At 47.5% G+C, this 12,329-nt stretch overlaps 1 protein-coding gene across 1 annotated transcript; it reads right to left on the reverse strand.

The window, feature by feature from the left end:
* Window positions 1–9,861: 9,861 nt before the first annotated feature.
* On the reverse strand, window positions 9,862–11,512 carry LOC137806852 (putative aspartic proteinase GIP2). Its single transcript, XM_068607187.2, has one exon. It carries the CDS (start codon window positions 11,446–11,448, stop codon window positions 10,198–10,200), a length of 1,251 nt encoding a protein of 416 aa, XP_068463288.1. The 5' UTR covers window positions 11,449–11,512; the 3' UTR covers window positions 9,862–10,197.
* Between the last annotated feature and the right edge of the window lie 817 nt (window positions 11,513–12,329).

Below are 12,329 nucleotides of genomic sequence, written 5' to 3' on the forward strand. Positions count from 1 at the left end.
TGCTCACAAAATAAATAGGCTTCTGAGCCTGATCTTGATCCTGGGCGAGCACCGCACTCACCGCCCTCTCAGTCACAGCAAAATACAACCTGAGAGGGATTCCCGCCAGCGGTTTGCACAGAACCGGCGGGCTCGCCAGATACTCCTTCAGTTTGACGAAAGCTTCCTCGCACTCTTTCGTCCAAGCAAACTTATTATTGCGCCGCAGACATTGAAAATAGGGATGCCCCTTTTCTCCGCTAGCTGACACGAAGCGAGATAGGGCTGCCATCCGACCTGTTAGCTGCTGGACTTCTTTCACCGTAGCCGGGCTCCTCATCGCCAAGATGGCGGCACACTTGTCTGGGTTGGCTTCTATTCCTCTTTCAGTCAAGAGGAAACCCAAAAACTTTCCAGCCTCCACGCCAAAAATGCATTTCTCCGGTTTGAGCTTTAACTTGAACTTGGCGATCGTCGTGAATAATTCTTCCAAGTCTGCCACGTGCTTGCTTTTTTCCTGCGAGGTAACGACCATGTCATCGACGTAAGCTTGCACGTTCCTTCCCAGCATTGGTGCAAGTACTCGATCCATCAGCCTCTGGTACGTGGCCCCCGCGTTCTTCAGCCCAAACGGCATCACCTTATAGCAGTAGCACGATCTCTCCGTCATGAAGGCTGTTTTCTCCTCATCCATGGGATGCATCTTGATCTGATTATATCCTGAGAAGGCATCCAGGAAACTCAGCAACTTACACCCTGCAACACTATCAACCAGGGCATCTATGCTCGGTAAAGGATACGAATCCTTTGGGCAAGCTTTGTTCAGGTCGGTGAAATCGACGCACATGCGCCATTTCCCGTTGCTCTTCTTCACCAGCACGAAATTCGCCAACCATTCGGGGTACTGGACTTCCCTGATGTGGCCTGCAGCGAGGAGTTTCTGTGTTTCGTCCCTGATCGCCTGCCTCCTCTCCTCGTTGAATTTTCTTCTCCTTTGTCGCACCGGTCTCACCAAATTGTCCATCGCCAGATGATGGCACAAGAAGTCGGGATCAATCCCGGGCATGTCCGAAGCGGACCATGCAAATGCGTCCAGATGCCGCTCAATCACCTTGGCGATCTGGTCCTGGAGATCGACCTCCAGAGATCGACCTCCAGAGATCTTCCGAGCTTGAAGATTTTTCCTCCGATCTCCTTTTCGAGCCACTGCTCGACAGGTTTGGGCCTGGATTCTCTGGCGATCACCGCCCTGGCGATTCCCTGTTCCCTTGCTTCCTCGGGGCGATTCCGCGCCTCTTCCTCCTCCAGGCCAGCATTCCTCTCCCCTAGCTCAGCGTCTATCATCTCCACATCTCTTCCGGCAGCCTCCTCTGTTGTCGTCGATCTAGGCTTCACACCGGGATGTGGGGTGGTTGTTACATAACTCACTGATCTTTTGTTTTTCAGGCTATTCTCATAGCACCTTTTCGCTTCTTTCTGATCAGACTTGATCGTGATCACCACCCCTTCCATGGACGGCAACTTTACCTTCATGTGCCGAGTCGACGGAATGGCGCCTATCCTGTTAAGCGTGGGCCTTCCCAACAGGATGTTATATGCTGAGGGGGCGTTTACGATGAGGTACTTGATTTTCTCCGTCCTCGACCCAGCCTCATCTGTAAACGTGGTTCTCAGCTCAATGTACCCCCTAACCTCCACCTGGTCACCAGCGAACCCATATAGGCACCCTCCATAGGGCCTTAGCTGGTCAACGGGCAACTCCAGCTGCGTGAAAGTCGGCCAGAACATCACGTCTGCCGAGCTTCCTTGGTCCACCAGAACTCTGTGGACCTTCCTTCCCGCTGTAACCAACGAAATAACTATGGGATCGTTGTCATGAGGCACAACGTCCCGAAGATCCTGCTTGGTGAACGTAATGTCCACTTCCGGCGAGTGATCTTCAAACATATCCACTGTCATCACCGATCGCGCGTACTTCTTCCTCAGCGATGCGGTGCATCCACCACCTGAGAAACCCCCTGCAATGGTGTGGATCTCCCCGTGGATAGGCATCTCGTGTTACTGGGCTTCTCCACTTGCTGGCTGGGAACTCGACGCTCCCCCCGTCCTCCTGTCCAGCAGATAGTCATTTAGGAACCCGCTCTTAACCAGATCGTCGAGCTGATATCCCAAAGACAAACACGAGTCCAAGGTGTGGCCAAAACATTGGTGGAACTCGCACCAGGCGTCCGGCTTTGACCCCAGCACCTTGTCGCCCACCTTCTCAGGCGCTTTCAACCTAGCAGAGATATTAGGAATGGCGATTAGATCCGCTAATCCCATGACAAATTTGTGCTTAGGCGGGCGATTGTATTCCCGGCGTGCTGGTTGCTGGCGTGCTTGGCTTCTTCCCTTGTTTCTCCTGTCGTAAGGATGGCGAGTCCTCTGGTCCTTCCTGGCCGCCGCCGCTGTTTCCAGCACCCTCTGCGGCTGGATCCTGGTCTGGGCGCGTGGCCTGGCGGGAGCCACGCTGCCTCTCTTCTCGGCGACTTCACTCTCGTCGGCGATGTGAGCCACCGCAAGTCGCCTGACTTCAGCAAACGTCGCTGGATGAGCCCTGATCAAGGCCTCGCAGAATGGCCCTGGCTGCACGCCCTTCTTGAAGGCATAGACCAGCATTTCTTCATCCTTAGCCGGCGATCTGACCATCTGCGCTCCAAAGCGATTTAGGTAGTCTCTGAGGGACTCCCCATGGTACTGCCTTATGTCAAACAGATCATAAGACACCCTGGGCGGTGCCTTATTCACGATGTACTGCTCGACAAAGATCTTCGAGAACTGTTGAAAACTGGTTATGTGGCCGTTAGGCAGGCTCACAAACCACTCCATCGTCGTTCCCTGGAGCGTACTCACGAACATCTTGCAGTAGACGGCGTCTGACCCTCCCGACAGCATCATCTGCGTATGGAACGTGGTCAGATGAGCCTCTGGATCCTCCACGCCGGTAAAGACAGCCTTAACCGGAACCACGCTCGTGGGAATAGGCGTGTCGGTAATCGCCTGAACAAAAGGCATAGGGAAAACACGGGGTGGCGTCGACGGCGCCACCTCTTCAGCAGAAGAACGTCCTTGCTGCTCCCGAAGAGCTTGACGCAGCTCCTCAGTCACCTTGCTAAGCTCCTCGTTCCTGGCGCGAGAGGCGACCAGGTCCTCATGTATTCTCGCCTGCTCTACGCGTGAGGCTTCTACAGTTGCCTGCAACGAGCGCATCATCTCTGCCATCTGCGCCATGGTCATGGCAGCGTCGCCTTCAGCAGCGACAGGCGCCACGGGGCTTGAACGATTGCTTCTCATTTTTCTCATGAACTTCAGCGAATCACAGGAATGCAGCGAACAACACTTCAACCACGATCGAATCAGCGATCAATCGAAGAAAACAGCGCGAAACTGCGCAAGAAAACTCAAGAACACCGTAAACCTTTGAAGAAAACCACAACTTCACCAGAAACCAACGTTTCCCCGCGGACAACCAAACGAGCGAAAGAACTCGAACTTCCACCAAACAGATTGCGCGTAAGCAGCAGAAAACCTCACTCCACCGATCGAAAAGCCAAACGAACGGTACAAAACGCGAATTCACCGAACGAAACTCAAACAAACAGCGAACGATGGTTGCACCAGCACACAACCACGCAGAAAACTTCGGAAACTTCCAAGAACGCACGCTGTGGATGGGAGCAAGTTTTACACGGCCCCACGGTGGGCGCCTGATGATCCTGCCTGTTGACCGGAACGCTGGAAACTGCCTCGTCAAAGGATCGACGTGCGCACCGCTTCTCACCTCTGTTCCTCTTCGGGATCTATCTCAAGAACCTGCAAAGAAATAGTACGGCGCCGCTGCGGCCGATCGCACTCCAACGCTCAAGTCAGTGACGGTATCACCAAATACTAAGAGAACAAGAACCGTGCAAATCCTCTCTCACAGTCAGCTCTATCACTCGCAAGCGTAAAGTGTATAAACTGAACGTGCGTACCTCAGAAAGTTTGTTAAGAACTCTTATATACCTGGTAGCTTTCTCTCTCCTGGCAGTTACAGACTTGGACACGTGGCTCGCATCCAACTGTACACGTGCCATCATCTGGAGGCTCCCTGACTTGGCGCTGCTTCTACTCTTATTTTGGCTAAGTTACTTATGCATGGTACTGCCCAGTGCATAGCTAACTTGGGAGTGCGATCTCTGCTGGAACTGGTGAGTTAGGGGTCTTCATACACCTTCCCTGTGGTCTCGCCGGCCGCCTTCATAATCTGCTTCTCTTTCATCTTTGGCGATGTGTTTGCTCTGGCGATCTCCTTCATCTGGCGACTTCATCTTTAACCTGGTGATCGCCGATTCTGATATGCTGGAGGTCGGAACACGCCAACTTAACAACTGGCAACTACACGAGCCCCCCGACTTCCTTCCCTCTTGCCAACCTGGCGCCTTGCAAACACGCCTATACTGTAGCAGGGTGCCACGTCATCACTCCCGACCACCAGGGCGGTACAAGTGTTGTCCACAATTAAGTCCTCATTGACTTTGTACAACAAGGGTGAGGTCAGTTATGAGTTCCTCCTCGAGCTAGAAGTCTCGAGAATGGGCGGGATGGTTCGTAGAGAACACCCCCCTCTCTTGAGTGAGAGCGCCGTGATGGAGACAATATGGTCCAGAAGGTTAGTATGCACACCCATGTTGCCTAACGAAGAGGGTACGCTAGGGCGGGGGTAGATAAGTGTGCTGCCTAAGGTTCAAATGTTCGTCGAAGGCGTCATTAAAGACATTAACATGAGGCGCAACAGTTAAGGATCAAAGACGAAGAACACAAGTTAAGACGAAATAGAAGAGCAACATTCTACAAGTCGAGATCAATAGAACAACTAAAGCAGTTAACAGTTCAAGCAGTTAAAGGTTCAAAGCAATTAATAGCTCAAATAGTTGAAATCAAAGACAACATTTATAAATATAATTGTTCACCAGCGTTACAAGTTAAGCAATAAATTCCCTAGGAGCCTAAGAGGGAGGGGCAATGGGCACAAGCTGCCCGTCAACAACGCGCTTCAGCGCGGTGAAAGGAGTGAGGTCCAACTCAGGATGCACACAGGCAATCTGAGCTAGAGCATCCTCAAACCCTCCTCCGTAGGCATCAACGACGTCTTCCAGGAGCTCCGCATCACCCTCAACTTGACCCAGTTGGACTTCTCGGGAGATGCCTCTTTCCTCCAGCTTGGCCATTTTGGCCTTGGTTACTTCGGTATGCTCTTCAAGCTCCACCACCCTGGTACGCAAGGGCAAGACCTTCAACTCCAAATCAGTATACGCTTGGCCCTTGTCGAAGATTCGCTTCTTGAGGTCCTTCTCCGTTTGACGAAGGCAGCTCAGCTCCTGGGTCAAGGCGGTCTCGCGATGGGCAAAGGCTTGGGCCTGGCGAGCAAGTTCTTCTTTTGCCTTGGCCTCCATTTCTTCTCGCACCTTGGCCTCTAGCTCCTCTTGGGCCCTCAACCTCGCCTGGATCGCGAAGGCGAAGGAGTTGGCGAGGATGTCCCTAAGGCTTAGCCCCATGCGCTCTTCCGCGACCCTCCTCTCTTGAAACCTCTTGAGGGCATGTTGGAGGGCGGAAGGTAGCTCAGGGGCAGGCGGCACCGGAACACCCTCAGGGGCGCTCTCCCCACCACCTTCAATGGCAAGTGGTTCGTGGGGAGAGGAAGCGCTAGGAGGATGCTCCTGGTACGTTGAAGGAGGGGCTTCGGTGAAGGAGTGCGAAGTTGCCGCTACGACCACCCTTCGTTTATTGAAGGTAATGCCCTTTCCCGTGACCTCGTCGCCAGAGTCGATGGCCACCACAGTAGCAGGTGGGTTGGGAGAATCCTGGACAGGGGGTGGGAGCAGCAGTCGAGGGGCCAACATCGGTAGAGGTGCCTTGACGGCAAGCAAGAACCTCGGCTAGCCTGAGTTTCTTATTCTCATTGAGCACTATACACCAAGAGAATGAGCATGAGCTTTTACACAATACAAGAGAAACAAGAGTACAAGACTAAGAAAGGACAAAAATCGATACCAATGTAGCCCTTAAGGTCTTTGGGGCTGAACTCGTGCTTGATCAGCTGAGCGGTGTTGAACACCACTCCCAAGCTCGAGAGAAGCTAGTAGAGTTTCTGATCGGGGGGAGTTAGATCCTCAAGACCCCTTGGTCTCTTGAACTTCAGTTTCCCCACTCAGTAAAGAGGAAACCCATCTAGTAGGGTGGGGTCATGAGCAGTGCATCACACCCTGAAGAACCTCCCCTTGAAGTCCTTGTAGGATTGCTAGAAGAGGGTCAGGAGGGCTCTCCCCATCACACCGTTGAAGCTTACCCAAAGCTTCTTCCCTGTACTCTTAGCCTAAAAAAAGTAGAGGAAGACGTCCACAGAAGGGTTGAACCCCAGGTGGTTGCACAAGATTGCGAACGCCCTTACAAACGCCCAACCATTGGGGTGCAGTTGAGCAGGGGCCACGTTTATTTCTGTTAAGAGCGCCCGCTCAAACCCTGTAAGAGGAAGACGAAGTTTAACCCGCTTAAAGATAGTGGCAGAGAGGAAGAAGAAGGGTTCCCCATAGTTAACGCGATAGTCGACGCACACAGGCTCGCCCTCCGCGCAGGGGCAAACAGAGACATAAGCGCCACATTTCCCCCCAAACACACGGGTCATATGAGCAGCTTCGTCCTCTCGGTGCTTGGCCACATCCTCACCAGAGGTAAGCTTAAAGGTCTCAGCAAGGAGGTCCTCAGAGGCCCAATGGCCTTGTAATTGATTTGGGGGGGGTTTGAGGTTGTTTTGGTTCTAGCCATCTGAAAGGAAGTCAAAGAGGGAGAGAAGAAGGAAGGAAAAACGAAAGGTTCAGAAGGGGTTGGGGAAGCGACCAAGATAAACCCAAAAAATAGAGATACAAAGCAAAATAAGGGAATACAAAGTGCGAAAAACCTAAAATGCAGAAATTTAAACAGTCCTAGGCAGTTATGAAGTAGAGTAACCATAGAGTAAGGGCGATCAAGGGATAAAGTTCATACCTTTCGATCGATGTAGGATTGAAATTTGTGTACTTTGGAGAAAGAAAAAACGAGACCGCTCGAGGAAGAAGATGAAGCGATCGAAGGTGTTTCAGAGAATAATAGAATAGTGATTGAAGTGCGCGTTTTCGAAAACTTAACGTAAACTAAGAAGTGCAAGTGGCGTTAAGTCCTGACAGTTGATCAAGACACGTGTGCACAGATTAAAACGGGCACAGAGAAACATCACTTCGGTGTACTGTTCACGTCCTGTCACACAGAGCCACGTAGATCGCCTGGGCGAGGACTTAGTCTCTTCGCTGAACAAGTTACAGCTCGAGACTGGGGGCTTGTGTACTGACCAGTCCTCGGGCATCGTTAACCGCTGGTAATGATGGGGCCACGTGAGGTGGGTCCCACGAGCGGCGTGGGCCAGTGTCTTGCAAGGCACGTGAGCTAAGGTGTCGAAGAGTGGTCAGGCGTCGATCACCAGGATGTGCTGATGTGTCCTCGACAGCAGAGTGAGGGCAATGTGACATCGGACATCAGTGACTCAAACAGCAGAGCTGGGGCCACGAGAGGTGGACCCCAGACCACACACCAGTTATCAGTAGGGAGATGCCTAGATCACTAGGGGTCCATGCGTGTGGTGTGCATGACGCGTTCAGGCGTAGCACAAGTAATGAGCCGCTGTGATGTGATTCCAATAGCCACATAGAACAAGATTCTTGACACTTTGAGGAATCACCTTGAGCTGGAAAATATAGAGGCACTTTCTTAGAAGTTGGATCATGGTTCTAAAATCAAGAACTCACCAATAACAAGTACCAAATCCCAAACTCATTTGGATGAACCAAATATTGTCAAATTGAATCAACAAAGGAAAATAAAAAGAAGAGACCGAACAGAATTGAATCAAAAACAAAAGTACCGAACAGAATTAAGAAACAAACAGAAAATAGGTGCTGGAAAATTAGAGGAACCGAAACAATAACAACTCAAAACTCAAGGCAACATGAACAAATTGAAGAAGAAGAAAGGAAGGAGAAGAGAATGCTCATGAAGATGGAAGATAGGTTGGATGATCACGCCACTAGAAGTATGGATGCTCCTAGATGAGTGTGCAAGCCGCCACTTGAGGAAACCATGGTTCTTCAAGATAAGACTAGAGTAGAAGCTCAAAAGCTCTCCAAATGCTCACTCCAATTTTGAGTATAGTTTCTTTAGATGAATTCAAATCTGAATTTTACAAGGAAGGCACCTCTATTTATAGCCTAAGGTGCTGAAAAAGAAAACTAAAACAATTCAAAATTCCCTCCCAAAACCATCTAGAACCGGCGCTAATTTGCAAAGCAAGGAAGGTGTGATCCTTTCCTTCACTTTGGCACCCCCTATTCTACTCCTACACCTATCTACTAATACACCCCCCTAAAGCTCCTAACTAAAACCTAAAAGATGCTATAACAAAAGAGGTTTCTAAGGTTTCCCTCTAAGCACCTTCAACTAAAGACACTACAAAAAGAGAAAATAAATGTCCTCTAGCTCCCAAGGCTTTGAACATGCTTCTTGTAATCCTTTGAGGTGGACTTTGACCTCCATGGGCATCCTCCATTTGTGCCTCCACCTCTTCTTGAGCTTGATGAGTGGTCTCCATGTTCTCTTGGGCTTGATCTCCATCACGCTGGAAGAGCTAAGGCCCGTGAGGGTTACGTTCCAGGGGTAAGCTGCATGCATGGCACGTGAACAACTAGGGCATTCCCAGGACGGATGACCCAGAGATTAGGTGCACAAGTTGGTACCCAGTGGTCATCTCATTAGAGGTTGCACTCCAGTAAAGCGAGCCCTGCACGCTAGATTGCCCTGAGAGTGGGTGATAGCAGTGCTAAGGCACACCCTCAGTAACCCTAATTGCGGGTAGCGGAAACAGCAAAAATCCTAGAGTATATAAAGGGTAGTATCAAACCTAATAAGGTACGCAACATTCACGCGAATACACACAAATTACACATAGCTTTTTACAACTTATTTTCGGTGTTTCCTAGCCCTATATTGACTTGAGCGTCGGAGTGCAAACGACCTCTAGAGCGCCCTTTGTCTTTGCATTTTCAGGTGTTTGATCGAAAGAAGGTACAAACAAAGACAAAGATAATTGGACGTGTGATCGTCGTAGGCGTACGAAGACAATCGAGTCAACTGGCAGGAACACTATTTATATGCTAATTTTTAAAATCTTCTGTTTTAATAAGTTTGAAAAAAAATACCCCTATTTAATAAAAAAAAACTCTTATATTACATCTCTTTTAATATATTTTATTATAATATAATGAATGTATAAAACCATTTTAATTTTATTTTATTAACGTTGAACTTTATTTTCATTTAATATAAACAATGTAAAATATTAAAATAATTTTTAAAACTAAAAAAATTATAAATAATTAAAATATTAATATTTATTGAGATGTATATTATGTCGAAAACAATTTTTCAATATGAGAGCAGAGAGAATTGAGTGTGGAGGATGGAAGGTGGTAAAGAACCATTGTCTGAAGTGTGGCACCATTCATCATATTAATAGTTTCTTCCACTTCAGCGACCCAATGCGTCATCATTGTTGCACTTTTGTTTTAAGCCAATTGTCTAACTTCATGCTTTTGTAATAAAGAAGAAAAGAAAACAATTTATGTGAACCATATCTTCTTCACTTTGCTGTACACAATGGATTCATGATATCCTTTTGCAACTTTCCAAATTCCACAATCAAAGATGCCCTTTTTATCTGAGGGAAAGAATTCGAATCTAATCACGATATTTTCCCCATTTTGCAATTTAAGAAAATTCTTTAAACACAGGATAATAACTTGTATTCCCATTCCAATGTCAAAAATACAGTGCCTCAAGAGTGCCATCAAATCAAGATCATAATATCTCTCACCACCATCTTTTAAATAATACAACCAATAGTGTTGGATAAACAAAGGTAAAACCAAAAAAGAACTACCCAAAAATCAAGTTCTTACAAAATTGAGAAGCTTCACAAACTTAATTGAACAAGACAACTTGGTAATTTAGAAGCTTCAGTTCAGAAACACAAATCAAACCAGGAAAACTTAGTTCTTAGTACTATTAGAGCTAGAAGTAGAACTAGAACTCCATCCTCAAAGTGATGGTCAATATTCAGATGGACTCTGCAGGAACAGAACTACCGAACTTAAAATCGGAACACTTGGTTTTTTTGGTGAGAAGAGAAGAACTAAATCCCACCATGGAAGTGGCCAAGTCAAACTGCACTATCACATCCTCCAATTGATACCCTCCAATGACAATTGAATTTCTCAGGTTCACACCTCCATCCGAGAACCCTAAACACGCCACCTCATCGCTCACTCTCACCATGGAGTTCCTCCCATGAATGCTCCACTTCACCATCTCACTCTGCAGAACCAGTTCAATAACCGGCACAGAGGGCCCCACTTGCGAGGAACTGAAACAGAGCTCAAAGGGTGCCACGGAGGCCACTCTTGTCATGTTCATGGACACGGCAGCGTCCAAAAACGCTTCCTTGAAAGAATTGTAGATGGAACTCTGCATGGTGGTGTAGGGCACAATTGAGCTTATAAGAGTCAAAGCCCCTCCTCCCCCACCCTCTTGCTCGTTGAACTCTGAGACGTCCAAGGACAACCTTTTTCCGTTGATTTTAACGGAGTTGACGTTGATGAAGTATTCCTGGGAGGGGAAACTGGTGACGAGGGGCGTGAAGGTTAGAGACTTGAGAATCTCGGATTCGTAAGCGACGTTGCCCAAGAGGAGAACCCCTTTGGAGGAGGAGAGGCAGAGAGTGAGTTTCCGCTGCGTGCTGAAGTTGTCGAAAACCTGGGAGGGAAACGAACTGCGGGACCTAGCGAGGCCAACCATGCCTCTGGCACCCTTGGCGAGCCCATGCAAGAGGGAGGTGGGGGAACACGTGAAGCGACTCTGGTGCTCGTGGATGGTTTTGGATTCCGCAGATTGAAGGGCCATGAGGTCCTCCACCAGTTCTCCCTCGGAGGCGATTGTTCCGGTGATGCTGTTCTCCGGAAAGACTTGGCAGGGTTGGTAGTGGTGTTGGTCGACGGGGCCGGAGAGAAAGGAGTTGGTAGATTTGTGGGTTTTGGCTGTGAGGCATTGGAGGGAGCGGTGAGGGGTGGTGAGGGAAGAAGACGAAGGGGTGTTTCGGGAGGCACAGTGGAGCCAGAGGAAAGAACCTCCCAAATCAAGGACGAGTTTGGTGGGAACAAGAGGAGTACCGTAGGAGAGGGTGGTTAGGTATTGGAGGGTAGCAGCGTCTTTGGTGACAGGGATTGTGAAGGAAACTGGGGAGTGAGCGGTGGAGAGTGAGAGTTGGAGAGTGAGGAAGGAGATGATGATGATGAGAAGAAGAGAAGCCATGGAAGAAGAAGATCGATTAGTCTGAGTTTAGAAGAATGAGAAGAGAATGAAGGTTTATTTGGTTCAACATTTTTGTGGCTGTGTCCTTATCTTCTATCTTGCTCTGTGTGGGCGTGGACACGTCACCTTTCTTTTTTGTGGTGGGCCTCTTCCGCAGAGTAAAGTTACTACATTTTTGTTTGGAAACACCTGCCATTATTGGTGCTTCATTGCGTATTCTGCAGTAACATTCCACAGGAACAAAAATAACAACACACCTTACTGCTTTTCTAAACAACCCATGGAATTTAATTTACTCTTAAAAAACTATAATAACCATCCAAATTTATAACACATGTTCTATTTTGCAATTTCTAATTGTCATATTGAGTAAATTATAATGATACTTATGATATTTTCTCAATTTTTCATTCTTATAATAACCTCCTTCATTGGAATGTATGCATAGTATTTTTAAAATGTAAGAGAATGTGTATATAATATAGAGTCATCATATAATTAATTCTTTTAAATTTTTTGTAAAAAAATTAAAAATATAGAATGTTAGTTAATTTTTTAAAAAATGGACAGCTTTTTAATATAATTTACTTTATAATATATATTTTAGTATGTGCTTAATTAATTTTTTCAAATGTCACACTTTTGCTGCAAAATATTTTTAGAAGATGTTTAGGTAGGTTTTGTAAAGAAAAATTAAGTATTTTTCTATGATTCATATTTCAAAAACTATATACAACATTGTTAACCAGAGAGTTATATCATCTCTCTAACTTTTTTATATAAAGGAGACCTTACACCTTTAAGGTTTTCAGTAAAACAGTCGATTGATTTTTCGAAATAACCGATTGAATGTTTTTTAACAGCATTCAAAATCACTAAGT

The sequence above is a fragment of the Phaseolus vulgaris genome, chromosome 3 (genome assembly GCF_051622355.1).
Source record: "Phaseolus vulgaris cultivar YP4 chromosome 3, ASM5162235v1, whole genome shotgun sequence".
Taxonomy (NCBI): Eukaryota; Viridiplantae; Streptophyta; class Magnoliopsida; order Fabales; family Fabaceae; genus Phaseolus; species Phaseolus vulgaris.

Bases quoted from the DNA above. Each gene is read 5' to 3' on its own strand.
- LOC137806852 (XM_068607187.2), bottom strand. From the start codon at position 11,448: ATGGCTTCTCTTCTTCTCATCATCATCATCTCCTTCCTCACTCTCCAA.